The sequence below is a fragment of the Carica papaya genome, chromosome 1 (genome assembly GCF_054855325.1).
Source record: "Carica papaya isolate Zhongbai chromosome 1, ASM5485532v1, whole genome shotgun sequence".
Taxonomy (NCBI): Eukaryota; Viridiplantae; Streptophyta; class Magnoliopsida; order Brassicales; family Caricaceae; genus Carica; species Carica papaya.
In genome coordinates, this window is record NC_142309.1 from 26601113 (window position 1) to 26629065 (window position 27953).

The following is a 27953-nucleotide window of genomic DNA, read 5'->3' on the forward strand; positions in this document are numbered from 1 at the left end:
TCCGGCCAAATCCGGCCCAGCCTGGCCGAGGAGCTGTTCTGCTCCCCTCGCCGGTTCATACGAGAAAAATCGAGCCTCCGTATTCTCTAATTCTTATCTGCTTGGTTTTTCAATCTTCCAGGTCCCTCGTCTCGTCTGTTTCTTTAGGGCTTCTTTGATGGGATCAAATTAGAGGAAAAAAAGAGAGAGTTTAGAGTTCTTTTAGCAGGAATTTCTAGGGTGTAGACTGCGAAAACCTTTCCATTTGTTAAAGTTACTTTACTTCGAGTTCAATGGGGGAGAAATTGCGCTCTAATCTTAAGCGGCCATTCTTGGAAGACGATGACTCCAATAAACCTCCTGCGTAAGACCGCTTTCTTCCCACTACTGCTTTCTTTATGTGCTTTATGTGCTTTATGTTGTCTATGGCGGGATAATATAACGGATGGTTTATTTGTGTTAATTTACCAAATTATTTGTTTCCTTCTTTCTTAGAACATGATACCTCTCATTTTAATTTATCCATGTGGATTAAAGATGCAAAATCTTGTCATTAGCACACCCATTCATCTGTTGTATCCTTTCATTTTTCATTAATAAGTTATTTTATGCAATTCTTTCTTTCAGCTAATCATCGCAACCGTTCCATTAAAATTAATATAGGATTGTGGAAACTTTTGTCAGTGATTTGTCATGTTATACGCACACATGCAAACTGATAGATAGATAATATCTTTCTTTAGAGATCGGCTACGGTGCCCACTACACTTTGTGGCTTCAATGGCAATGCATCACAAGATGAGAAATCTAAATTATATTTTTAATTAAATGAATTACTTAACAAATGATAATGATCCGGTGTGTAGGTACTGGTGCTGGAGATTTTGTATCATATTCATTTGTGTACATCATTTACTTGCAATTATATTTCAAAAAAAAATTTACTTGCAATTATGTGTTGTATACTTGTCTCGGGCTTTGCTTAGTTTTCAATATCAAATTTGACAGACAGAAGAAAGTTCGATTTCCCAAGGGTAAAAAGGTGAAGGCAGAAAATGTAGTGGTGGGCAAGGGAAATACTGAAGATGACCCAGCAGACTTGAAGGATCCACGTCTTGCTGCCAAAGAGCGTGCAAAGCGCCGGAGTCAGATGACTACTGAACTTTTCTGTGAAGAAAGTAAAGGCCTCAATGATGTCTCAGCTGCTGAAGTGACTTATGAGGTTTATTTTCAAATGCATATTTCTTTCTTGAACATTGTTTTTCTCTCATGGTTTTGGGTGTGACCCCATTTCCGCTCTCCGTTTCTTTCTTTCTTTCTGTATTTTTTGAGAAGGAAACAAGAATTATTGTATTCACAAGGATGTTGCCATCTTCTTATTGCCCTCTCCTAGCTTGTAACCTTTTTTTTTTTCCCTAGGAGATAAATGTTACCTTTTCTCTAAGCCATTAAGGAACATATAATTTTATTTAGCTGTAAGTGTTCTGTGGTTAGTGACAAAATATTGACCACAGCTATCCAAAACTTGGCCTGGTCCTAATTGAATGATAATATTTTGAGTCTGAAGTTGTGCAAACTTGAATGACCCGAAACTCAAATGTTGTCCAGCCTTGAAGTGTCCAAATCAGAGATCCAACAGTTCATGCACAACGTTATCTTGAAAATTTATCAATTTTATTTCTATTGTTTTCTCGAAAGAAGTTGTGAGGTTACCCTACTTTAGAATCTGTAATGCATACTTATCTACATTGAGATTCTTTTTTCCAAAGCACTTGCATTTTAGTGTGCCCATTTGCTGGAAATGGAAGAGACTTGTCAGATTCATCAGAAGGATAGTAATGGTAGGAACTTTTTATGACAGGATAATGAGAATTTGATTGAAGATGGGATAAACATAGAACCATTCAACCTAAACAAAGAGAGGGAAGAAGGGTACTTTGACGCAGAGGGGAATTTCATTGAATATGTCAATGAAAATGAAATTAAAGTAAGTTGTTGCATCAATCTTCTTGTTGATCTTTTAAATTTAGAACCAATCTCATTGCAACTCACTTCCATGTTATCTTTTCCAGGATGCATGGCTTGATAGTATTGAAGCAAATCCAAAATATTCTCGAGTGGCCTCAGCAACAAATGATATTGAGAATGAAGATGACGAAGAAGATAACAATGAAGATGCAGGTCATGATCTTTCCTCAGAAGACATTGGAATGATAAAAAGGCGCATTGCTAATGTCCTTGAGCCAGGAGAAACGGTACACTTAAATCTCCCCTCGGTTATAGTTTGTTTTTGGTAAAAGTTTAGTTCTCTGAATTAACATCAGCCGTGATAAAGCCATGTGGTCCAGTCTTTGTGGGCATCGTAATCGTGAAGGATTTACCAAACTTTGTTTCTAGAAAAGGATTCTCTAGATCTGTAGCTATCTTCGTTATCCCTTAAATAATTATATGTTGGATGCAAGGGTGAAATGTTTGCTTGTGCATTATTGTGCATTTTTTGGAAATACTCATCTTTCTAATTGATGAAAATGGCTGTATTTGTAATTTAGGAACAAAAAAACATTGCAACAGAGGTTTATTGGATAACCCAATAGCAAATGTCAACAGAAAAATTATTCTATAATTTAGTTTCATTATTACATGAAATGCTGATGGCTGCTTTACAGTAGAGAAATATTATCTCTTTAATGTCATCGTAGAAAACTATTTCCTACCGCAGTTTGATGTTGCATGATGAAGTGCTGTGTATTTGGTTTGCGTCATAGGGAGGAATATAATCTTTCTATCCCTTTCACTAATTTTGCTTACTATCATTGCTGTTTTTCTTAGTTAATATTAAAAAAACTAGAATTACGATCAGTTAATGGATGCTTTATTTATTTTTTGTGAAACATTTCACAATTTCTTATTATTTTTCTTTATCTTAATTGAGGTCTGATCTGTTAATTCACTAATTAGGTCATTGTCTGATATCTTATTAATTTTCAAGTATAGGAGGGAGATTGGTATTGATAATTTGATCATAGAGGTGCATAACAGCAGGGTGCATAAACTAGCTTTCTTTGATCAGCAATATGTGGTACTCTTGGTGTTACCTTGTTCTAATATCATTTTTGTTATGATATTGATTACAGCTCCAAAGTTTGACTTTTAATGAAAAAGCAAATGTAGTATTGTTTAGTAAAGCTCCAATAGTATTTTTTTAGAAGAATTAGAAAAAATAACATTTATAACATGTCTTGCATGGTTGGTTTAAGTTCGGAATGGTTGAAGTTTAGAACGTCCTGCATAATATGACTTTTGAATGCTTTTGATTATGATGTCAGTTTTACATTCCACTGATACTATAAATGGTTTTAAAATATTTAAATTAAATTTACTTTGCCTTACAGGTTTTACACGCCTTGAGAAGGTTGAAAGGGACTTCAAATAACAAGAAGGAAAAGATGTCATCCGAGATGAAGCATGTTTTTGATCAGCTTACTGAGGATGCTGACAAGTTGATTCAGAATGGTGAATATAGTAAGTGTTTTTTTTTCCGAATTAGTAGTTTACTCGAATTACAAAGTATAAAAAGTATCACATTTGCTAAAGTCACTCATTTCAACCATTACTTAGAGAGGTTTAAGAGAGAACATTTCTCTCAACCAAAGTGCTTGAATTGTTGGTAGGCAAATTTCGATGCTTGCCTTGTCTCTAAGTTCTTAAAGGCATCAAAAAAATGAAGAGAGTTAGCCTTGTTTTCAAGTTGGATTTTGAGAAGCCTTATGATAGAGTCAACTGTGGGTTGGTTCCAGTATAAGATGATAGAAAAAAAAGGTTTTGGGGTTAGATGGAGATCTTGGATTAGATTATGCTTGTTATTTTTGTCACTTTATGTGTGATTACTCACAGGTAACTAAAATCCTAGCTTAAAGGTCATTAATGATTTGGCAATGGAATTCCTAGTGTCTCTCTTCTTATTTCCTTTGGTGGTGGGTTCTTAACATGGTGCTCAGCAGGGAAATTGAGATGAGGAATCTATTCATGGAGGAGGAGGATTCTAAAATTTCTTTTTTGCAATTTGTAGATGATATTATTCTTCTCTTGCCTAAGGATAAGATTATGAAGCTCAATGGATGTTTGTAGGTCCTTTGGTTGGAAAGAAATGCAAAAATTTTTAAACACTGTTCTAATTTGGTTGATGACCTTTGGTGTGCCTTGTCTCTTAGAACTTTTTTTTATGGGACATTCCTTTATCTATGCTACAAAACGAGGATGCTATTTAATATTTTTCACAGGCTATTTTTCTTATTTCGTAAATCTTTTGTGCGTGGGGGGTACCTCTTTTTGGTACCTTGTTAATATATACCTTACAATTTTTATCTAAAAAAAATGTTATTTTCCTTATTTCTGCGCTTTTTTGGTAATCTCTCTTTTTGTTCCTTATTGGAGGAAGTCCTTTCCTAGCTTTTAATTCCTTTGTTTTTTCTAATAAACCTTTTTTATCCTCCTTCCTGGAAAAAAAAATGTAGAAAGAGAAAACAGAATATACTTTGTTGTTGTATTATACACATGGCTGTGCTACGCATCATGGTTTCCCTCCCCTGACAAGCTAATAATTTTTTCCCAGTCTTATTGTAGTGCTTACTTGTCTTACACCTGCCCTTTTTGCAGATGTTTATCATGAGAAACAGGAGGTTTTTGAGCGGGAGGCAGGTTGGTGAAAAGCTTCGTGTTTTTCTACTTATCTTCAACTTTTTCATTGTTGTTCAAGCAGTTTTATTTATTGGTCAAGTAGGGTGCACATCCTTATGGATTTTGGGAAAAAGTGTGCAATTGCTTTTGATTGCCTTTGGATGCTCTGTGAGATCCTTTGTCACATGGAAGTTTATGTATATAAAATGTTTCTTGGTTCCAAAGCCTATGCGTTCATTGTTTTGGTTTGTTGCCGTGTAAGATAACCAGATGCTTCTATGGTTTCTGTTCCCGGTGAGTTTTAGTCTGTAAAGATGGGTAAAAGAACTCCAGTTAAATGATGATAAGTGCATTATTTATATCTGGATTACTTATTTATATTCTCTCTATTTATCATATTTTCAGAAGGATATGAGATGCTAACTAGAGCAAAGGAAAATGGAGGATCTGATGCGGGCAAGAATTTGCTCCCTGATGTAAATGACACTGGAGTAGGCTCTTCAATATTGTCCAATTCTGCTGCTGGTACTTCAAAGCTGGATGTAACGGCTGCAGATATTGGAAGCAGTGGCGATGATGCTTATGATATGTTTGCGGATGAAGATGAATACAATACTGACAAATCATCAAATAATAGGACTAATTTATCTTCTGGCCCCAATTCAGATGCAGTCAATCAGTCTTCATCGAATTCTTTAAACATGGATTCAGAAAGTAAACTTCCTCTCTCCACCAAAAATCTTTTGATGTAACAGTCTAACCTTTTTTTTTTAACTTTATTATTCTGACACATAGTCTGCTTGGTAGGTGGAGCCTTACAAACCTCCATGAATGATGGATCTTCTGATTATATTTATGACGAATCTTCTGGGTATTCATTCTCACTCTTTATATCTTAGAAATAGCTGTTTTAAATTATTTATGTTGGAAATTGTTTGTAGCTTGTTTTGTTAGTGGTTTTAAAAAATGTGTGCCCGATTTCTCATTTCGGTATGCCAGTATTGTATGATGGTGGACATCCTCTGCGCTGTTGCGGGTGGTAGGTATTTGCATGGTTTAAATGACTGGACAATGTTTTCAAAACAATAGTGTTCCACAACTACAAAAAGTGTCGGTTTGGTAAACATGCAAAGGAAAAGAACTAATTTGATAGTTATCCTAGTTCAGTTCGCTGGTGATTTTGTTAAGACATCAGTTATCTGTTCTAGATAGTGAAAAATTACTTATTTAAAAAAAAAAAGTTAGTGAAAAGTTACAGAATACGGTTTTGGAATTTCCCTTAGGGGATTATGCTTGTAAATTTGAATTTTCTCCTTAATCACTTATACAAAGGAAAAAGCCTATTTGGTCAGATAAGAATTTTTCATTGTAAAAAAAAACTGGGGGTGGCTTCATGTAGTCATGCACATTGCTGAATCATGTAAATTTCCTGTATGATTTGCCACATCCTCTCTCCTCTCTCCTCTCCCAAGGTCTCTAATACAATGGATGTCCACCACTGTATTATTTCCTGTATTTTGTCCCTGTATTATTAACATCCATTCACCAGAGTCTTGTCTTGTCTCGTCAACTTATCAATGGTAAGAATACGTTCTCTGCTGGCCTCCCAAACAAAAAAAGAGATTCTGGGTGATATTCACCTTCCAATTTGTCTAACTGGGAAACTGATGCTGTTATGATCATGTTTAGTCAAAAACTTATAGTATGACTTCACCAAAAAAAGCCTATTCTTGGTCAGAGACCACATTGCACTATCATTGCTACCATCCAGGTACACACGAGATAAAGTGCCAAGAAGTTTCACATACTCATTAATAAGCCAGTCATTGAGATTTCTCACAATAGTTATTTGCCACACCCTCTCTCCTCCCCCAAGGTCTCTAAAAGCTTCATTTTCTGTTATTCTATTATTTTGATTTCTTTTTTTTTTCTTTTTTTGTCTCTTTGTTGTATATGTATATTCTTTAGTTTTTTCTGTTATAGGAGAATATCTTATCGTTCCTCCTTGTTTCCCTTTCCCTTCTAATAACACTTATTTCCTTGTAAAAAGTAAATGAAAAAATTATGGAGTTAATTTTACTTAGCTTATTTAGTAATTTATTTACTGTTGGAAAAAATTGGTCAACATTTTCTTGGAGAACTAGGAACTTGTAATCATTCTTTGCAATTTTGACATGAGCTGGAGTGTATAATGGTCAATACATAATTTGTTCATAGGATTCTGCAAATTTCGTGTGATGTGACTAAATGAGAGTGAAAAGCTTTTTTTTCTTGTTCAAATGACCTATTTATATGTTCAGTCCATCGTTGTGGGTTTCTGAGATCATATGCTACAGTTCTTCTAAATAGTAGTTATGATAATTGAAAAATTAAAATCCAAATTCTTAACGAGTTCCATTAGAAACTATGTATTTTTCAATCTAACTGCAGCAAATTCTTGTTCAGGTACTATTACAGCAGCAGTTTGGGTTACTACTATGACCCATCCACTGGATTATATTACTCTGCAGCATTGGGCCAATGGTAATTGTTAGATATTATAATATATTTTCCTATATGGTATTTTCGCATATAGTGTTCTCCCGTACAAGTTAGTGTTAGTTTCCTGTTTATAGTTTTTTTCTTGTTCTCCTTACAATAAAGCCACAACATTTGCTTCAATATGGCCTATAGTAAGCTAAAGGGTAAGCAAAAATTATAGTCGTGCTAAAACATTACGAGAGAGTAAATCAGGTCTGTTGTTATTGGAGTTTCAATTCAGTGGATCCAACTCTGAAGTAAAATTGCTAGCCATAAGTGACCAACCAGCATTACCCCACGCTACTGAACACTGACGCACTAGGTCTACATGTTAGTCAGGGTGGTTTCTGGAGGTAATTTGAGCCTCCTTGCTTGGTCAAATTTTCATCCTCTTTCTAGTCTTCTCTGGTTTTACGTTTTGGTTGGCAGCTTGGATGACTTTGGCAATGTCTTCAAGTGGTTTTCTTTCGTGACGTTGGTCCTCCTAGTGCTAGTATAGGGTGATTCTTTTGTTGTAGCCGCAAATGTTTCTGTTTCTTAGAGAGTGTTTGGCTTGGTTTATGTTTTAGTCAAGAGGAGCTTATAAGCTCTCAAAGGGCTCATAAAATTTTGCTGATGTGCTTGGCAGTTGGTAGAGAGCTAATAGTCCTTGATTTTGTATTGGGAGGGACTAAGGGCAACTTTGATGTTAGAGAGCCTACAAGCTGACCAAGTGAAGCTGAAATGTCCATAAAATAACTTTTGAAGTCCTAATCTTATAAAATCCAAAAAATTCACCCGCACACCTCCTCCATCATGTGCCTCCTCTGAACAATGGGCATCCTTTTATTTCTTTGAAAATTGCATTTTAGATAAAGATGCTAGAGGATGAAAGACAAAGCATGAAAGTAACACTATGTTACCTTTTCAAGGACTCGTTCTCGTTCTAGTATTATTTTTTCTGAAATAAAAAATATGAACTCATGCTAGTCAAGAAAAAATAAATAAACAAAATGAAGAGATGAGAGAAGAAGGTAATGAATAGAAGAGGTAATTTCAGCTCTTGCTCTCGTTCTAGTATTCTTGGAATGAGATTAAGAATGCTAATGAAGAGAAGAGAGGAGGGCTAAGACAATATTATACTAATGTTTATATATAATGCTATTTTTTAAATCTTTTAAAAAGATGTTATTGGTAAAATAATTTCATAATGTTAATATACAATCAAGTTAAATACTTTCATAGGATGAAAAACTCTGGTCCTGTAACACTTTCATTCCCAATTGGTGTTGGTTAATAGAGAAATTATGACCAACAAAGAGCTGAGTAGGCTGCCAAAGTGTTCCACTTCAACTTAAGTAGTGAGACCAAGCTGTCGAGACCAAAGCTAGATGATTTGGGGATGAATGAGTCACTCTGCTCTTGCAACAGGGACAACGACCCAGGTCCAAGTGGCTTCTTCATAGACATCCTTTTCTCCTACTAAAGTTAAGGATGATATACTGATGTTTTTAGGAACTTGTAATGTTTAGAAAGTTGGCTAGTGGTCAGTTCTTCCTTTTTAGCGCTCATTCTTATGGGTGGACTTTTTAAAGACTTTAGATCTGTTGGTTTGGTGGGAAGCATTTGCAAACTTATTGTTAAAGTCTTGGTTGGAAGGTTGGGTAAGATAGTCAACGAAGGGGTGGGGGGAACTCAACAAGCTTTTGTGGGAGGCCCAAAAAGTTAGATACATCATTCATTGCTAAATGGTTGATCTAACTTGAAAGGGAACCTCAGGTTTATTTCGGAAATTGGACGATAGATAAGCTTATGATCATGTTCCATGCTTCTTTTTTTTTCCATATATCCTTGGGAAAATGGATTTTAGTGAGAAATGCTGTAGATGAATTTCTCAATGCAATTTGATGGTCTCTTTTCCGTTTATCAAATGTTGGACCATTTGATTTTTGGTCCTCCTAGTGTTTCAGACGAGGCAATCTCCCATCCCCAATTTACTCTTGCATTGAAGCTTTTAATTGCCTCCTTTTAGAAAGGACAGGCTATTTGTGGTGAAGGGGGTCAAAATGTTGAGATTTCATGTTTTATGTTTGTAGATGCCACATTCTTTTTCTGAGATAGTGCTGCCCTGATTAACATTAGGTGTGTGCTTTTGGTGCTTCCTACCTATCCGGACATGAAGGTGAATTGGGGTATTCTAAATTGGTGCTGGTTTGGAAGGGAGTGAATTCTGATGAATGTACTTAGATTATAGTGTGTAAGGTCAGTATCACTTCTTCTGGGGTGATAGGGTTGAGTGTAAGATAACCTTGTGGCTCTAATGAGCGATGAGGGTTTAATTATAAGGTCATTGCAAAGGTCCAATCAAGCTCTTGCTTAAATGGAAATGGTGGTTTTTGTCTTATATTCATTCTATATGGGAGAAATGCATTAACAAGTTTGATTTGTAGCAGATAGGTTGTGTGTCTGGTTGATTGGAGGTGCTTATGACTTTACTTCTTGGGGATAGATTTTGAGGAATTTGGTAGATTTTATAACCATATTCATTTCAAGGTGGTGATGGCAGACAGCTAAATTCTTAGATGATCATTGATGTGGTAGGAGGCGTTTGAAGGTGGGCTTTCCTTGTATCTACTCTATTTCTTGGTTTAAGGAGGCTTGGATTGTTGGTTATTTTTAGGCATGCAGTAGTGGAATCCAATGAGATGCTCACCTCTTAAATCTTAACTAGTGACTGGGTTTCTTTTCTTGCTCAGATAGAGCATTCCTGAAGTAAGCTTGATTTCAATATATCCAGTTTAGAAGCTTCTTAAGGCCACAAAGTGGTCAAGATCAAGTTTGGTTTACTTCGGAATGGCTGGGACTCTAAAATCAGCTCTTCTACTATTTACAGGAAACCCTAAAAACTATTTTGAGACTCTATGCTTCTTTTCTTCCTTGAGGGTGGATGATGGTTCCCACAGTTTTTGGGCAGATCCTAGGTTGATACTACTCCATTAGCCACTTATTTCCCAAGGATGTACAATTTATTCCAGAGACATAGTGATCATATTTCTCTTTTTGTATTACTTAAAGGATCATATGTCATAGAACATGTTTTTTAAGATATCTCAGGGATTGCGGAGCTGCTGAAATGATTTCTTTGTTACTACTCTTCAGTTCTGTTTGGTTTTTTTTGGGTCCTGATCGTAGAATTTGGTCTTTGGCTCCTTCTAGCATTTTTTCTTGCAAATCCTTTGCGTTCTCAACCAGCAACCTTGTATTCATAATAATATTTTGAAATAAGTGTTTTTTGAAGGTTCATGGCCCTTTAAAGGTTAAAGCCTCTGTTTGGACTGCATTCTTGAATAGGCTGATACTTACAATTTGTCCAAGCGAGATAGTCGAATTGTGCTTTATCTCCTGGGGCATTCATGATGTGTTATAAAGCTGCTGAATGTTTCACTATGAGATGACTTGGAGTCTGGTCTTGTTTACTTTGTAGTCTGGTGTGTCTTGGGTTTTTGCTTTTCACCTTCAGGTGTTTTTATCTCCAGCTATCCAAGCCGTGGATTGGAGAAAAGATGTTAAGGCTTTATGGTGCTGAGCTATTTTTGCTGGGTTGTGGGAATATGGTTAGAGAAAATTGTTAGGATTTTCAGAAATTGTGATTCTCATTTTAGCTTTCTTTGAGATACGGTTAGTTTTCCAGTGTCCATGTGGCTTAAGGCGCATGGCGTTTCTCAAAGACTAGTTTGCCTACTTTGCATAGATATTGGCTGGCTGTCATCTTTTGGACATGGCAGGTTTTTCTCCTCTTGTACTCTTTGTTTTTTTCCATTATGGAGAATAGCTTCATGGTTATATTTCTCCTCCTTTCTCTGTATTCAATATACATATATATACATATACAAAAGCCTCTCTATGAGTGAAACTTTGTTGTCAAATCCAATTACAACAACCATTTAGTGCAGGATATGATCCTCGATAGAAACAGATATGGAGAACAGAAGTGGCCTTGAGAATTGCTTTTTCTTCCCTCACTAGGATTCTGACTACAAACAATCTTGTGAAGAGAGGTACATTATAATAAGTAGGTGTCTTTTCTGCCACAATGAGAGTGAATCCGCTCCGTCTTCTTTGGTTTCCAGAGATCAGAAGGCTTTGGGATTATACCCTCCGTCTCCTGAACTTTAGCTGGGTTGTTAGTGCTCTACTAAAAATGAATTATGGGCTTGAAATGATATCCCAGTTGCTAAGCCTAGGAGGAAATCCTTTTGCTTTATCCCCTTGCCATTTCCTTTGTTTTTTGGAAAAGGAGCTTCCGTAGATGTTTCCAGTGGCCTTTGTGCAAGGTGATCCTCCTCTTTATTATTATGGAGATATTGAACAAGTTGATTATCAGAGACAAGGAGGTAAGACCAAGGGATTGGCATTGTGAAGGAGAGAATACAGTAGAGGTGCAACACCTGTTTATTGCTAACAATTTCCAATTCTTTTGCGGGCCTTATAGAGATTCTCTACTTTCTCTAAGATGTTTTCTTCTCTGTTTCTAAGTAGTATCAGGTTTGAAGATAAGTTAACCAAATTAGAATTGGTGGCCATGCAGGTTGTTGTTGACATGAATTTCTTTGTTAGTATTCTGGTGTACAAGGTGAGCTATCTTCCGCTAAAATATCTTGGTTTACCATTGGACTAAATACAGATATAAATCTGCGGCTTTCCTTTTCATTAGATTTTTCTAGTTTCATCTCTCTAACTTGTCCTCTCATGAAAGGCTATTTTAGAAGGTGAATGAATCTCTAAATTAGGGCAATTGGCTTAGGAAGCTGTAAGGGAAAGGATTCTCATGATTGTAACTTAGGAAAAGAGACAAGATTTTGGTCCATGGATGCTATTTATGTAGGAGCGGAATCTCTCAATCATCTCCTGTTGCATTGTTAGTTTGCCAGTAGTATCCAGTACGATGCTTTTGGTTTCTTGGATATGATAGGGTGATAGCAAGCTCTGTGAGGGATGAGATTTGGGCTTGGCTAGGTATTTGTGGTGATAAGAGAAGGTGAAAAATGACTATCCAAATCCTCTTGACTCGATCTTGTGGGTGGTATGCAAAGAGAGGAATAGAAGGATTTTCAAGGATGCTTCTTTTTTTCTTTTTCTTTTTTTTGCAGCCTTATGATTTATGGTTCTAGACTCTCAGTATTTTGTTAAACGACAATTCTTGTGTCTCATGAGGATTTAGGAGAACTCATAGCCATCTTGATCGATTTGTAAAATTTTTGGTTTTGTACGTATATCATACCCCTTACTGGCTTCATATGTTCTCTTTCTTATGTCCAACAAAAAAAGGCGGGGTTAGTTTTGTTGATCTTAGATATCTTTTTTGTTTTGAAAGAGTTGCAAATGTTTTTGCATATTGGTGCTCCTTTACTGGTCTTCAAAAGAATGATATTTTTTCTTTTTCTTTTGGGAAAATATTCCTTGTAGAGTATGTAGCACTGCTCCATTTTGTTTTACTATCATACCTAATGCTCTGTCCTGTTACTTTGATGGGTGCATGCCCCCCTTAAAATGCAGGTATTCATTTAACGAGGAGACTGGCCAGTATGAGAAATTTGAGGCGCATCATCCAGCATAAATGACGATTGAAGTTTTGTGGTTTTTTACAATGTATAGAGCAAATTGTTGTGCAGCAGTTCAAGAGATTTGATGGTTGGTATAATGTAGGCTGTAGGCACAGGATTTTTCAAAGAGAAGTTTGAAAAATTTACACTTGCGTGGAGTTTTCTTGCTGAGGAAAGGCTATAACTTCAGCTATGTATTGCGTGATGACCCAGAACCAAAACAATTAATTCTAGTTTTAAAGAATGAAATATGAGGTGGCTGGAGCTTATTTATCAAGGTTACAGAGACAGACAGAACCCATAATTGTGATATCACCTTTACCATTGTTTTTGAGATAGAGACAGGCAAGCTAGATGAATGCTTGTTAGAACCATTCATCCACCACCAGGCAGCATAGTTCTGGATGCATTATTGTGAAGGAAATGGTCTCTCCCTTCGCAGTTTGGTGTAGCGAATGAAGGGACAATGGAAAGTTGCGGTTGGAAATACATATGGGAAACGAAGAAGAAATTTCGTATGGGAAAAGAAGAAGAAGCCGAGTGTCCAATCAAGCGAAAGTTCTTCGTCAGCTTACCTTCCAAAATTGCCTCCTAACTAATAAAAGTAGGATGTAGCATGTGGTAACAAATTGGAATCCACCATTCATGCTATGCGTGGTCATTATTCAACAATTAGAACTATTGACAACTCATTATTTATAAGGTGCTGAACTCTGACGAGACTGGTAGACGATTTCCATCATAAACGTCAGTTTAGGGTTTCATCATTTTTCTTTACAAATCTTTAGACTTCATATTTGTTAAATTAAAGTTAAAAAAGACTGAACTTAAGAAACAATTTTCTTAATCAAGAAATGCAAATAAAAATGGATCTTAAATTTAAAACATAGTTCATGAATCAAAAGTTTTGTGGCATGTAAAAACGTCATGATTGACTATAATATTTTAAGAAATTTTTACTAACATTTTTAGTAAACTAAAAAGCATTATCTTTGAATAAAATGATGTACATGTGCGTAACATAAATTATCTTTCGAAATAACAACATTCAACAGATTATATGATACCCAAAATTGTAACTTCGAAGTAAATAGCAAAGTTACGTAAATTGGTAAGATCTAGTTTTAAGAAAAACTAGGTGAACAACATGATTTAATTTAGTTTTCATGATTTATTATGAATCACGTTATTCACATAAGATTAATGGTAAATTATTATTCATCTATATAATTTATTTTATATGGTAGGAAATAGTATAATTTGAATCATAAATTATTATATTTGAATAATGAATCATATGATCTTAAACAATAGTGTTAGAAATCAACCTAAAATTTTGAATACATGAAAATATTAGACATTCCTTGAATTACGGCTCCTTCTTTTCTCATTCTCTAAAGTTAAAAACATACAAATTATATGATAAAATAAATATGACATAAGGTATAACTAGGTAAAAGTTGATAAACGAAAGTAAGAATTGATAGATGATGGAGGTTAGCAAATAGAAGCGGTAGTTAATAGATAAAATGATAATGTAGATTATGCACTTTGACATAGAAAATAAACAAATTACGAATTTCGAATTTTGTTTTAGAAGCATTATTTAATACTGAAGTCAATAAAATAAATGACTTAATAAGTTTAAAGAGCAAATGAGAGTTTTTGAATTGATCATAAAAAAATAGAGATTATTTAAAATCCTCCCAAACTCTTATCTTGGCTACTTAAATGTAGTATGCCTTGTAATATATTATGTTAATATGTATTATGGTGTTGCTATAATTATGATATAACATAAAAATTGTAACACAATATAAGCTTTAATCTTAGTATTTAGGGTACGTTTAATTATTTTCAATAAAGTTAGTTATCTTTGATATTATTAGGTACTGAGTTAGTTACATGTATCATTCATTTCATTTTAAGACGTCTTCATTTGATTGGTCAATATTTTTAACTTGTATTACATCTGACACATGTGATTCTTATTTTTAAATGTAATAAATGTTTTACACTTCCATTTAACTTATCAATTTGTGGAAATATTACACACAAAAAAAAATATAATATTTCCCACAAAAAGATATTTTCTTATAATATCTTGCATCATCTCTATGTCACATGTTGATAGAATTTTCTTTGGTAGCTATTAAAAAACAAAAATATGCAAATTATTAATTATTTTATTTTATCTTGCATTAGCTCACAAAACATTATTATAATCATTTCATTTAATTTGATCTTTTTACTCTTTAGTTATAAGACTAAATTTGGCTTCACAAATTGTACTTTCTCTTGCTAAATCAATTCTGATTTCCCTAACAACATTTTGCTTTTTGTAACCAAAAGGGGTCTACAAAAACAAAATTCTTGTTAAGAAGAAGTTGGAGGGTAATTTGGATATTTCATAAACATTATTAAATTAATATAATAATTATGTTATTAATATCAATGACAGCTCATTAGATATTTATTCACAGAAGCCACCTACTTTCTTACCTCTATAGATCTCCGCCGACGGAAATGACTTCCTATTTTTCATTTTTAAAAAAAATTAAAAATAACAAATTTAAGGGGGTAAATGTAATTAATTACTGTTTAATATACACCTCAGAAAAATAATATATATATATATATTCAGGGCTTAAATTTTAAAGTATTTATAAAATAATTAAAAATAAATATATTCAAACGATACCGTCGATAACACTCAATTCCCAGTAATATGTTTTTCTTTTTTCTTTTTTTTTTTTTTTAAAAAAAGATAAATATAACTACCTCATTCAAAAGACCTCCTTGCAAGTCCTGCATACATATATATATATATATATATGGATATATTACCCAGTGAGTCACCGCTACATGGTTGCCAGTTCATTTTTCTCTAAAAAACGCCTACGTTCATTTTCTCTGTCATTTTCCCAAACATACTGGCAGCTCCCAGATCTCTATCTCGGAAACCGTGACGCCAAAGCTTCCATTTCATCCTTCTATACATATGTTTACTTGATCGACTGTTCCTTACTGTTCTCTAGCTTCAGAATTAATCTCGTTCTTTTTCTCGGAGGGTACAAAATGGACGGTGCTGATGGTACGGTGAGGTTAGGGGCTTTGAACATGAAGCCAGGTCGGGGTCTCGATTTGGATCCTGATGTCTCTGTTTCTTCGCCGGTCACCAGACAGAAAGCTGCCGCCGCCAAGCAGTTCATTGAGAATCACTACAAAAACCATTTACAAGGATTGCAAGATCGAATGGAGAGGTGCAATTTTGCGTAACTCTTTATGCTCTTTGATTTCCGCTCCCACTCGAACTCATTTCTGTTGAATTCTGGCGTTCCTTTGAAAACTTGGCGTCGTGTTAACTGTACACTCACTTTTTTTTTTTTTCTTGAGTATGTATAATCAGTATCTTATGAGTTCAATTTAAGGTCAACTTCAGTCATGCTATTGTTTATATTTCTCCGTGTTTAAGATTTGTCTATTTCAGTTTTCTAGTTTTCCGATTGGGTTTCTTTTATATATTATACTAATATATATTGATTTGGATAGATGTATTGAGTATTATTATTGACTTTTATTTTGTTTGCCTTTTGTTTGCTCCATTTTTCTTCGATATTGGTCTTTGACCTGTGTGTTAACACTAATTAGAAACGAGAACAGAGAGGTGAACTTAATTGCGTCCTTTTCCCCTGTTTACAACCTTATCGGACATGGTTCCTTCTTATATTTCAGACGGCGTACACTTCAGAGGAAAGCGCAAGAAGCTCAGGTATCGAATGAGGAACAAGAAGAGATGATGAGGAATTTAGAACGTAGAGAGACAGAGTATATGAGACTGCAAAGACGTAAAGTTGGGATTGATGACTTCGAGCAATTGACTGTGATTGGAAAAGGTGCATTTGGCGAGGTATATAAAAAAAACTTATATTGCATTTTCACACCTTAATTCAGTACCATTACTCTTGATATAATTGTTGCATGTTTAGCAAGATTGATTCTCGCAGATAAAAAAAAAAAAAGCAAGATTCTAGATTTTATTGATGAAATATGTAAGAAAAATGTTGTGGTACGCATGGATTTCTGTCAATTTTCTGTTGACATTTCTCTTTCCGTAGATGATGTCCAGCATATCAACTTCTGGTACCCTTGGCATCTTATTGAAATTTTTGTTCATTAGTTGATTGGATTCATCTGTCCTAGTTGAGCTTGTCCGTTAGTTACAATGACATGAACTTAATATGATAGTGGAAGTCTTTTATGCTTCTGATGGTTTATATTTCCATTATTGTACCTGTGCCTGGAGAAGATTTATGTTCGTTTCCCCATTTTTGTACCTGTGCCTGAAAAATATTTATGTTTGTTGGTGATTTGGTGCTCATCACTATGCTCCTTTCTGAAAATAGGTGAGACTATGTCGTGCCAAAAGTACAGGAGAGATTTTTGCTATGAAGAAATTGAAGAAGTCAGAAATGCTTAGTCGTGGACAGGTGAATCAGTCATTAGCAGATGAGCTATCTACTTTCAAACTGTATCTCCATTATTCTATACATCAATTCTACTGTTATGTGATATTGAAAAACAAACAAGCAAACCAATATATAAAACTAAATCAACAAAATAGATTTATGTGATTCAATCAATGCAACCTACTGGACGGGCATGAATCAGAATTCATCATAGAAGAATCACAAGAGTATCACGTGTTTTCCTCCCATGGCCAAAATCTAGTTCTAATACACTTTAATTTCAGAAAGTAACCATAAAACTGTTTTGGAGAATAAACACATACATAGCAAGTATAAGGGAAAACCTGAGAATAGGCTGTACTGTACTGTGGAAGTGACCTCAAAAATGCTATTGATAGCTTCACCAGAAAATTTGGGATTTTATGAGATTGGGCCTTTCCACATACATAACGGCTTTATTTGCTGATAGTTGATGGTAGTCAAGAGACATTATAACAACTGTTGTAGAAGTGGATTGAATATCTCCTGACCCACTTGGACAAATCAGTAGTCTAAATTTATTATATTTAATGTACTAATTAATTTTAAGATTGTTAAAGAGGTTTTTATCTTCCAAAGGATGTGCCTCGTTAGTCTAGTACTGGAGAGCCTTTTTCCTAAAGAACCTGTGCTTTTTTATCAGTAAGAAAGTAAAAGTTTATTTAGCATCAAATAATCAACTTTGCAGAAGAGAATGTTAAGAAGAGATTGGACTGAGAACTTGGTTACTGTAGGAACATGGATGGATAAATCAGAAGTTGACAAATGCTTAAAATTCTGCATATGAAAGCCTTGATTATGTCCTACTTGGAATAACTGTAGTGTTGACGGCAAAATTGTATTCAACCTTATTCGTATTTGAATAAAAATCTATCTTACTCCAAAAATCTGCTTTTTGCACATATTTTGTGGATTGTGACATAAAATAATTGATAATGATATTCTCATTGTTTCTTCATTTAAGGTTGAGCATGTCCGCTCTGAGAGGAACTTACTTGCGGAGGTGGATAGTCGTTACATTGTGAAACTTTTCTATTCTTTTCAAGACTCTGACTTCTTGTACCTCATCATGGAGTATTTACCTGGTGGTGATATTATGACATTACTGATGCGAGAAGATGTTCTTTCTGAAGATGTTGCGCGTTTTTACATAGCTGAGAGCATTCTCGCTATTCAGTCAATTCATCAACACAACTATATCCATAGGTATGACAGTTATCTAAAACTAATATCATATGTACTGTTTATAGAGGAGAAGGGGCATCAGTTAAGGGAAGAGACATAGCCTTTCAGCTTGAGAGGGAAGTTTCGGGTATCTAAGGTGCTTAGTGTACCTGTTGAATGTTTGAATTTTGGGATTCTCTGTTGTGCTCAAGCCAAGGTAATTTGGGCAACCAATTTGGTGTCATACTATCGAGAATGAAAAGGAGTAATATGCTTTCTTTCTGTCAACCACTAAAACCGTAATATGGTTTTGTCCGATCTAGTGCAAAAGAAGGAAATGTATTATAAGGAATGGCTAGGCATGGCTTCTTCTAAGTGATAAAAATGCTTAAATAGTATATTGTTTTTGTGCACCTGCGTAAATCTGTTAGTTCGGGCCAAAATAGGATATTCTATTTGTGAACATGGGATCCTAATGAGCAATGATTGAGTGATAAAAGCTCTTAATCTATGGCTATCAATCCAACTGTTGAAGATAGAATAGCATATTTTATTTCTCCATACTTCTAACCTGAGGTTCTTTTCCTTGTGTAGGGATATTAAACCAGATAACCTGATATTAAATAGAAATGGCCACTTGAAACTTTCAGATTTTGGCCTGTGTAAGCCCCTGGAGGATAAATATTCAACAATTTTATTGGAGGACGAGGATATTACCTCCCAGGATTCTACAAATGAAACTGAAGGACAGCCAGGTTCACTTAGATCACCTTGGATGATGCCCAAAGAGGAATTACAGCAGTGGAAGCGCAATCGCCGTGCACTGGTATTCTATCTTCAGGACCCTATGTTCATATCAAATCAAGTTTCTGGTTACTCTTTGTGGAGAAGCTCGTATCAAATTCTAGGGTTTCCATTATTTGCACGTCGTGAATAGTCATCTATGCTCTTCTTAGTCACTAGCTCATCTATTTCTTCAGGCTTATTCAACTGTTGGGACTCTTGATTATATGGCCCCTGAAGTCTTGCTGAAGAAGGGTTATGGAATGGAGTGTGATTGGTGGTCTTTGGGGGCAATCATGTACGAGATGCTCATAGGCTATCCTCCTTTTTGTTCTGATGATCCACGAGTCACATGCCGTAAGGTGGTTACCCTTGTTTGCTTCTTGATTATTTCACTGGAAACCTTGATGTTTCCTAATTTTTAATATTCCTTTCCTATATCAGATAATCAATTGGAGAACATGCCTTAAATTTCCCGACGAACCAAAAATATCACCTGAGGCTAGGGACTTGATTTGTCACTTGCTCTGCAATGTCGAGAAAAGGCTGGGGACCAGAGGAGTAGAAGAGCTAAAGGTGACAGCTTCTCAAGAAAGAATTAAGATATGCTTAGCTCCGCTTTGTTCATCTTTAATTACAAAATTATTTGGGTTTAAACTTAGGCAATGTAAGAAATTTTATTATTCCTCAGCAATGTTTTTTTTTTTTTCTATTTCTAAGTTGGGAGTTTAATATCTTTTTAAAATTTGTTAAACTGTTTTTCAGGATCATCCATGGTTAAGATGCATTCACTGGGAGAAACTGTATGAAATGGAAGCTGCATATAAACCTACAGTAAATGGAGAGTTGGATACTCAGAATTTTGAGAAGTTTCCTGATGTAAGTAAGCAGATCAGAACTATAGGCTTTAGAGATGAAATTTTTAAGATATTAATACATGAAACTTCTGCGTGTTTGAAGCTCTTTCAATTTCACAAATCCTTGCTTAAGCTTTAGGGCTCTTGTCTGGGTGCTCGATTCTATTGAAACTTACTTCCCTGAGTTAAGGTTTCTCTGTTTATCAGACAACAAATTATTCTCATTTATAGATACTTTCATATTGTTTAAAGAGCTAAAGTGCAAAGCAGATTGTTTGAATACTCTATTAAAATGCATTCTAGTTTTTCTTAATCTTCTTAAATGCTTGTTGGGTATCTTTCCTTTTTATTACTGTCTCTCACAAAGCCTTTACATGTTTGTAGGTAGAAGGCCCGCCATCTACTTCACAGCAAGTAGGACCGTGGAGAAAGGTAATATATGCCTGTATAGAAGGTTGCATTTGTGTGCGTACTTTGTATGTCTATGGTTTCTTCAATCTTGTCAGGAATATGTTTGCTTCCGGGAATGATTTCTGCCAAAAGAAGTCTTTCTTTTCCCAAGATGTTGAAACTTTTTTTTTTGTTGCTATAATGTTCTTCAATTAATATCTGCTTTCTTGTTTAGATTTTATCTATTTGTAGCGACCCTATTGAGTCTTCTTTTATTAAATTTTGTTTTCCATATATTTTGCTGTTTTGACGCAGATGTTGACTTCAAAAGACACCAATTTCATCGGATATACTTTTAAGAAATCAGACATCCTGAAGTCCCTTGAAAATTCAGGTATTCTGCCTTTCTAGTTGATAGATTTCCGACCATAATCTCACTTAACATATTCTTATATTAGCATCATAGACAAGTAGTTACTGTCTGTTATCTTCTTACTGTGTGAATGATTGCAGGTACAGACACAAGATCAAATGAGTCATCAAGACCTCCATCCTTGATTACCTTGTTAGGTATGTTTAACATTGTTGCCTCAAGTGCCATTTGGTGGTGTTACAGATTTTTATGAGTCTTGCTTCTTTCCCTTTTGTTTACCATACTGACTTACAAAACCTTTTAGCTCAAGCAGAGAAATTAGGCAAAAAAAGATAAACAACCATTTTGTTTTAGGACTGATTCATACATGTAAAATTACCATTTTGAATGAGTCAAAATTATTTAATGGTCAAGGGTTGTTTAATTTTGTTGAAAGGCTCCTCTTAAGTGTATTTAATTCTAGAAATTCTTCCTTTGATTGCATGAACCAGTTTATTATTCCAATTACTGGTGAAGAGAGAGTTTGATTTAGCCAAAATTTCTTTTTCCTTTTTCAATAAGCTGGAGATTAGATTTACTCTCTGGTCTTATCTAGTAAGTGATACGAAACTGCTTAAAGTAATATGCTTCTTTTTTCTGATTCAGGTCGGATGGATCTGCAAGAAACTACTTTGGAGGATGAACAAACCCGACAAAGTTGAGTTTCAATTTGTTTGCTACATATTGAGAGAGGAAGTGTTTGGTATTTTATCTGCACATATGTCCATATATCCTGACGAAGAAGCCGTCAGATAAGACTAACATGGAGACAAGATTGCTGCATAAAGACACAAATAAGACGACGATCAATTCAAAGGGTTGAGATACTCTTGGCTGTTATTGGTTTGTTTTCCCCCAAGAAAATTAACGCATAAGAGCTACTGGAAAGCCAAAAGTTAAGATGTTCAATTAATTCTACATACCATTTTCCTGGTAGGTAATTTTCATTCATAAAGGTCCTGTTGAAGCAGCAAAAAGGAGAGTTACATTACCAAAATTTTCTTGTGTATATCCAATTTCAGCATAGAAACATGCTAGTGGAATTTTTCATCAATTAACGTGTATACCTGTACTTCATACTCAATTTGCATTTCGTTGGAATTCGTTACAAATTTAATGATCTCTGTATCTCATCGAGGGGAAGTTGCAAAAGCGACTTAATCAGATTTTAATTGTTAGACTTTTTGCCAACCATATAGTTTTTAGTCATGTTTTATAATTATCTTTTTTTTTTAATATTTAAAAATAAATTTTCAATCATTTTATTGATTTAGTGGTTTTTTAGTTGTTTACTGATATGGATATTATAAATATTATGGCGTTTTTTTAGGATATATCTGAACTCTTTATAATATATATATATATATATGAATAATCACCTTATTTGAAACTGCTTTTACAAAAACTTATCAGTTGTTTGACTAAATTTTAGATATTTATTGCATTTGTGAAAAAATTTCAACAACATTAACGGTTTTATAACTCATGTTGACTCTTAACTTAATTTCGTACCCATATATGAATGTCTTAAATTACTTTTTTAAAAAAAAATTAGTTTACATGTATGTATTAAATTAATTTTGGAACACATTATATGCATATATTAAATTAGTTCTAGAAATAATTAATTTAAATATAGGTAATGAACTTAATTCCTAATTAACATTTTTTTATGATGTAATTTGATATGGTAACATCAACACCAATAGTTATATCTTTATATACAGGTTTATATATATATATATATATATATATCTGCATGTGTGTGTGTATATATTTAGAGTCAAGCTTTGTCATTGTAAAGAACAAAAAGGAGAAGGAAAGGGCAACGACATTCCCAAGTCAATAAGTCAATGGGTCAATTTTAAAAAAAAAAAAACAGTCGAGCTTTACCACCTTACAATCTTAACAAATGCATCCAAATCTCCCACCCACCACAACAAGAAAATCGTAAGTCTCATCCTTAATAACCATTTTATAAACTATATCTTCATTGATTATATTTTCTTCTTAATTAAAATATATAATTAATGTAATTACTTATTCATGTAGTACATGCAGAAGATCTGATTGTTTGTTTTCATTTCTCCCAAACGGCATAGTCTTGTCCGGAGGTAGCAAGGAGGAAATCTGAAGGAATGAGGTTTCCCAGGTCCATTTTTGGTCCAATCTTCATAATGATCTTGTCATCAATGGCTGCTACGTACAACCCACTCTCTGAAGCTAAAATATTTACTCTGCTTCCGGCGCCGATCACGTTCCGATTCCTGATATCTGCCAATTTTGTTATCTCATCCTTCAGATTCCAATCAATGAAGTGATCGTAGAACTGTATAGATAAAACCCTAATTAGCAGTTTATTCCCAAAAGAAAAAGCCAAACAGAACATCAAATCCAAGAAATGAAAATGGAAACGAGATTAATTTTACAATGGATGGGATGCCCGGATGGGTTAGGATATAAGCGTATCCTTGCATGATTTTATCAGATGGGAATGGCCAATGGTTCTGAGTTGATCCTGTATCATGATTGTCGATGAAAGTCACTGCTCTTTCTGGTAAGATACCAATCAGTCCTGGTGGGTTTCCATTTGAATCCTTCAATCGCCATAGCTCATCTTTCACAGCTTCTTGCAGAATCCCTTTTGTTGTAAAATCAAATGCCGTTACCACTCCACCCGCAACCTCAACCCAATCTTTTAATCTTCCCCGATGACTATCCTGATTGACGTTGGGTTTTCCATCCTCTCCGTACGAGAGAGAATCCCATTTCTCTCCCACTGCGAAGCCCGGTGAAGTTCTCTCCATGTAAAGTTTGGTAATACTCGGAGTATAACCTTTTACGAAATCAAATCTCCATCCATCATATCCCAATTCAGTTTTCAACCAGTTCATCCAGTCTGATAACTCGTTTTGTACTCTGAGATTTAGATGATCAATGTCGGGAGCTGGCGGGAAATCTTCTCCGGTGTCGGGATTACCCGTACCATCGGAATATTCATCGTTCCGGCAAATGAAAGATGGTCCCCAGTCCAGACGATCATCGGACGTTCCACCTTCAAAAATGCTGTATATTCCTCTACCATCTCGCTTTTCTGCTGTTCTATGGTTGATTACGATGTCGGCTAAGCACTTTATTCCTTTCTCATGGAAAGATTGTATCAGAGACCTCAACTCTTCCGGAGATCCATATTTTGATGCACTCAAATCGTATAATCTTCCAGGCATGTACCCTGAAACAACAGTAATCTTATATTCATCCTTTACTGTAATGTAACGTAAGATATTCATGTTTGCGATGAGAAATATCAGACATAATTACTGAGTAAGAAAGTAAGAAAAGACCTTGGGGTGAAACAGAGTGAGATGGAGGAGGAAGCCAGACATGAGTGATTCCAGCATTAGCAATATCAGGGATAGAGTTCTTGAGTGAGTTGTACCATCCTCCTGGTTTTTTCCATGATTCCCAATTGAATCCCTACAACATATAAATTCTTTCATTGGTAAAACTATGCAGTCCAAGCATCTATGATATATATATATATATATGTATAATTTTGGTTAATGTCAGAGAAGGGTATACCTGAAATAACAAGGTAGGAGAAGTGAAAGCAGGGAAAGCGACAAGGAAGAGAGAGAGAGAGAGGAGAGGAGTCATTGTTGTTGGGTTTTACAGGCCTCGGCAACTTGAAATGCTTTGATACTTGTTTGTGAGGAGGAAGATGAAGGGCAGACAAAAAAAAAAACCATTTATAGAAAAAAAATATTAGAGGACGATGAAGTAAAATACCTCAAGGAATTATATTCATGGATGAATGGAAAAAAAAAAAAAAAAAAAAAATTGTGTTATCCCGGAAAATATACTAATTGTTGACTTTGATTGGAAAATGTTTACATTTGTACACATTGTACATATTATCAGGTAGTGCATAAAGTTATATGTATAGATTTTAATATTTATTACGGATTAGAAAATTCTTTAATTTTTTTTATTCTATTATTTTAATATTTTCTTCGTTAGAGCTTTGTTACTGTTTATACAAACACCATCACCCGATAAGAATACTTTCAAGACCTGGAGAGCCCTTATGCGGTGCGTTTCATGTCCCTTTATTTGGGGAAACAAGAATTTTCCTTTATTTTTTTTTAAAGGAAATTTAGGGAAACAAGAATTAGGTGTTGAGATAAGTTTGCATTATTGTAGAAAGGCTAATTGTAAGGATAATAAAACCTATACTTACATATGTATATATGTATGTTTAGTATGTTTTATACGTCATCTCTATTTCCCTTACAATAACTTTTTTGAAAAAGAAAAAATTATCAACTAAATTTCTTCCTGTCCTAAATCATCTTAACAAAGTGGTTTGAACTCTATTTGGTATAAAATTCATTGACAGCACGGTAACGCTGCTGTTTATTAATATTCATATTATTATTCCTACCATGATAATTGTGTGAAAGTTCAACAATATGTTTTGAATTCCACTTAATGCATTGTTTTAGTTCTTCTTGCAATAGATTTATTTATTTGAAGTTGAATTTTCATATCGTACCACTTGAATATTTATCCAACCACAGTTAAAATTTTGAGTATACGTTCCTAAATAACATTCTGAGTAACACTCCAGCAATTGACAACTTGTTTATCTCATACGTAACAATGCAGAAGAGGGGTTCCTACATCCTCAAAGCGCAGCAGCTCATCTAATCTAACAGTCTTTACCAGTAGCCTAAACAATCAACATCTACTCCCAGATTTCACAGTATATTCTGGGATAGCACAAGTTTCAAACCAAGGAAAATACTAGGCTGAGTTGATACAAAACCAGCATTTGATCTCTGCTTATTGTTAATTTAGAATCACCAGAAAACAGATTTCAAAACCTTTCTTAACAAAATCAGCGGTAAAGAGAGGATAGCTCGTGATAGTGTTTGAGAACCTCACAGTCTTAGATTACTACTGAATCTGAAACTACAACTGAGAAGACAGATGGATGGCTTCGAGCTTTAGCAACCCAAGACCTCAAGAGAAGTGCTAAGATGCAAACCAGGCAAGATGAAAGTACATGACACTAGCACATACTGCACCAACATATTATTTGAAGAAAGCATATGGTAATTACCAAAAAAGTGCAAAATAGGTGCTTAATCCCATGGAGAATTTCTCATAATAATGAAACCCCACAAAACATTAACCGGTAAGCAACTCATCTGTAACTCCATGTCAATATTATATCATTCATGATTCAACAAATTATTTGTCGAAATTAATGAACAAAGAGGAAACTGCAACATTTACCCACTTTATGCAATAAAAGCCTCAAATGTGGGTATCACCTACTTATCTGATGATGATGATGATAATAAATTTTGTCTATCAAGAAGAAATTACCATGGACAAGCTCCATTTCTATTTCTATGGTACAGAGCAAAGGATTCACCTAACATTACCATTTCTATGACAAGAACCCAAATGTAGAGAAACCAGTGGCACATCCTCTTACATCTTTGAAGGCTTTGGGAAAATGTCAGGTGTGAATTTCTGGGCTGCGCTCAGGCTTCCCTTGATCTTCATTGCGCCCCTACATTCACCCCATACCCCATAAGATCACATTAGTGTCAAACAAAGTTAACAAATCCCAAAGCAATACTGGGGTAAGAAAGGAAAATAAATAAATGTTTGCACCTCATGAAAGCAATTTGGGGATTCATCTTCCCAGTGGCAACCTTGAGAAAATCATCATCCTTGAAGGAAAACGTGGCATCGGGCTTCCCTCCTTCATACGGCCCTAAATTTCAAAACAAAATAGGGATATAAACGTCTAAATCAACTGAACAAGTTCTTTTTGTGCCCTTTTTTTACTCCGTGTAATTGTACAAGCAACAAGCACAAAACCACACAAGCAAAGTATCTGGTCTTAACAGTTTGTGCATATCTATGGATTGAATCAAACAAAAATTGTGTAATTAGAGGAAAATTAAGACTATATGAGTTACCATAAGGAAACAAACAGCATGATCAAGGCAGAGGCGCAAGAGTACAGATGAAATTGCAATCTTGATATGTAGAGATCAATAAAATTGCAATCCGAATTTCAAGGAAAAACTTTTTTTTTAAAAAAAAAAAAAGAGAGCCCTAACCTTTAGTGACCTCTCCCTTCTTGAGATCGACAATATATACAACCTCATCGAATCCAATTTTCTGCATTAAATCCAGACGTTGTACTATCAGATTATGAAACCAAAACAACATATATTCAAATGCAAAGGTGCGCGCGCGTGTGTATATATATAGGAAGATATTAGCGGAGAGGAGAAGAGAAGAGAAGACCTTAGGGGCGATATTGATCTGGTAGACGAGGCCGATCTTCTTGGTGAGTTGTTTGCCAGCATCAGTGGTGAGATGCTGCTTCATCTGCTCCAACAACGCATCGGACTTGAGCTGAGTAGCCATTTGGTTGTTGGAAATTGGGTCGGAGAACAATCGGAGTTGTGTGGATTAGGATTGTTATACTGCATCCAGAGCCTTGATTGATGACGTGAGAGCGAGAGAAAGAGGATGGGGCGGGCGGGGAGGTGACGAAATTAATTCTCCCGATAGTCAGAGATCAGATAAAGTGAGAGTGTGAGCACGCATCTCAATAACCCCCGCCAGGACAAGTGTTAGAATTTGCTGTTAAATTAATAGAAAAATTATTACATTATTTTCTAAAATTTAGCATTTATTGTAATTTAATTTTTAATACTTTACCAGTAATATTTTTTTATTTATTCCAAAATTTTAATTTCTTTTATTTTTTAAGGAAAAAAAAATTAAAATACTTGCATTATATTTAAAAATTATTAAAAAATTATAATGATAAACAATATATTTAATATTATCATTAAAATATCCAAATATAATTTAATTATTTTATATTTGTTATTAAAAAAATTAAGTATTTAAAATAAATAAAAAATTTTAAAAACCATAATTTTTTTGAAAAAATATATATTATAAACTAAATTGTAACAACTACCAAATTTTAGAAATAATTTGATAATTTATCTTAAATTAAAAAATATAAATAACTTATTTG

General features: G+C 34.6%; 4 protein-coding genes across 6 annotated transcripts; 2 read left to right on the forward strand and 2 right to left on the reverse strand.

Annotated features, from left to right (window-relative positions):
• Positions 1-5: 5 nt before the first annotated feature.
• LOC110815269 (CD2-binding protein-like protein) lies at positions 6-13035 on the forward strand. 2 transcript variants are annotated; one of them, XM_088206470.1, is made up of 10 exons: positions 6-343; positions 988-1201; positions 1841-1966; positions 2052-2234; positions 3372-3501; positions 4636-4677; positions 5062-5370; positions 5452-5527; positions 7102-7179; positions 12712-13035. In XM_088206470.1, the coding sequence occupies exons 1-10, from the start codon at positions 273-275 to the stop codon at positions 12770-12772; spliced, it is 1290 nt and encodes a 429-aa protein (XP_088062596.1). In that variant the 5' UTR covers positions 6-272; the 3' UTR covers positions 12773-13035. The 2 variants fall into 2 exon arrangements, with proteins under 2 accessions (XP_088062596.1, XP_021898661.1); XM_022042969.2 differs by having other exon boundaries at positions 9-343; positions 5464-5527.
• A 2564-nt stretch (positions 13036-15599) lies between these two features.
• On the forward strand, positions 15600-22050 carry LOC110815225 (Protein kinase family protein). Of its 2 annotated transcripts, XM_022042905.2 has the most exons (12): positions 15601-16021; positions 16494-16668; positions 17165-17248; positions 18231-18472; positions 19025-19256; positions 19411-19575; positions 19658-19789; positions 19979-20092; positions 20455-20502; positions 20776-20854; positions 20974-21030; positions 21479-22050. In XM_022042905.2, the coding sequence occupies exons 1-12, from the start codon at positions 15624-15626 to the stop codon at positions 21532-21534; spliced, it is 1782 nt and encodes a 593-aa protein (XP_021898597.1). In that variant the 5' UTR covers positions 15601-15623; the 3' UTR covers positions 21535-22050. The 2 variants fall into 2 exon arrangements, with proteins under 2 accessions (XP_021898596.2, XP_021898597.1); XM_022042904.2 differs by lacking the exons at positions 20455-20502; positions 20776-20854; positions 20974-21030; positions 21479-22050 and having other exon boundaries at positions 15600-16021; positions 19658-19880.
• Positions 22051-22829: 779 nt separating this feature from the next.
• Positions 22830-24783, reverse strand: AMY1 (alpha-amylase-like protein). Its single transcript, XM_022042893.2, has 4 exons — positions 24455-24783; positions 24217-24349; positions 23302-24104; positions 22830-23201 (listed from the first exon to the last, which is right to left on the reverse strand). The coding sequence occupies exons 1-4, from the start codon at positions 24527-24529 to the stop codon at positions 22953-22955; spliced, it is 1260 nt and encodes a 419-aa protein (XP_021898585.1). The 5' UTR covers positions 24530-24783; the 3' UTR covers positions 22830-22952.
• A 1298-nt stretch (positions 24784-26081) lies between these two features.
• Positions 26082-27527, reverse strand: SCP2 (sterol carrier protein 2). The gene is made up of 4 exons (XM_022042894.2): positions 27206-27527; positions 27016-27076; positions 26561-26663; positions 26082-26456 (listed from the first exon to the last, which is right to left on the reverse strand). The coding sequence occupies exons 1-4, from the start codon at positions 27326-27328 to the stop codon at positions 26375-26377; spliced, it is 369 nt and encodes a 122-aa protein (XP_021898586.1). The 5' UTR covers positions 27329-27527; the 3' UTR covers positions 26082-26374.
• Between the last annotated feature and the right edge of the window lie 426 nt (positions 27528-27953).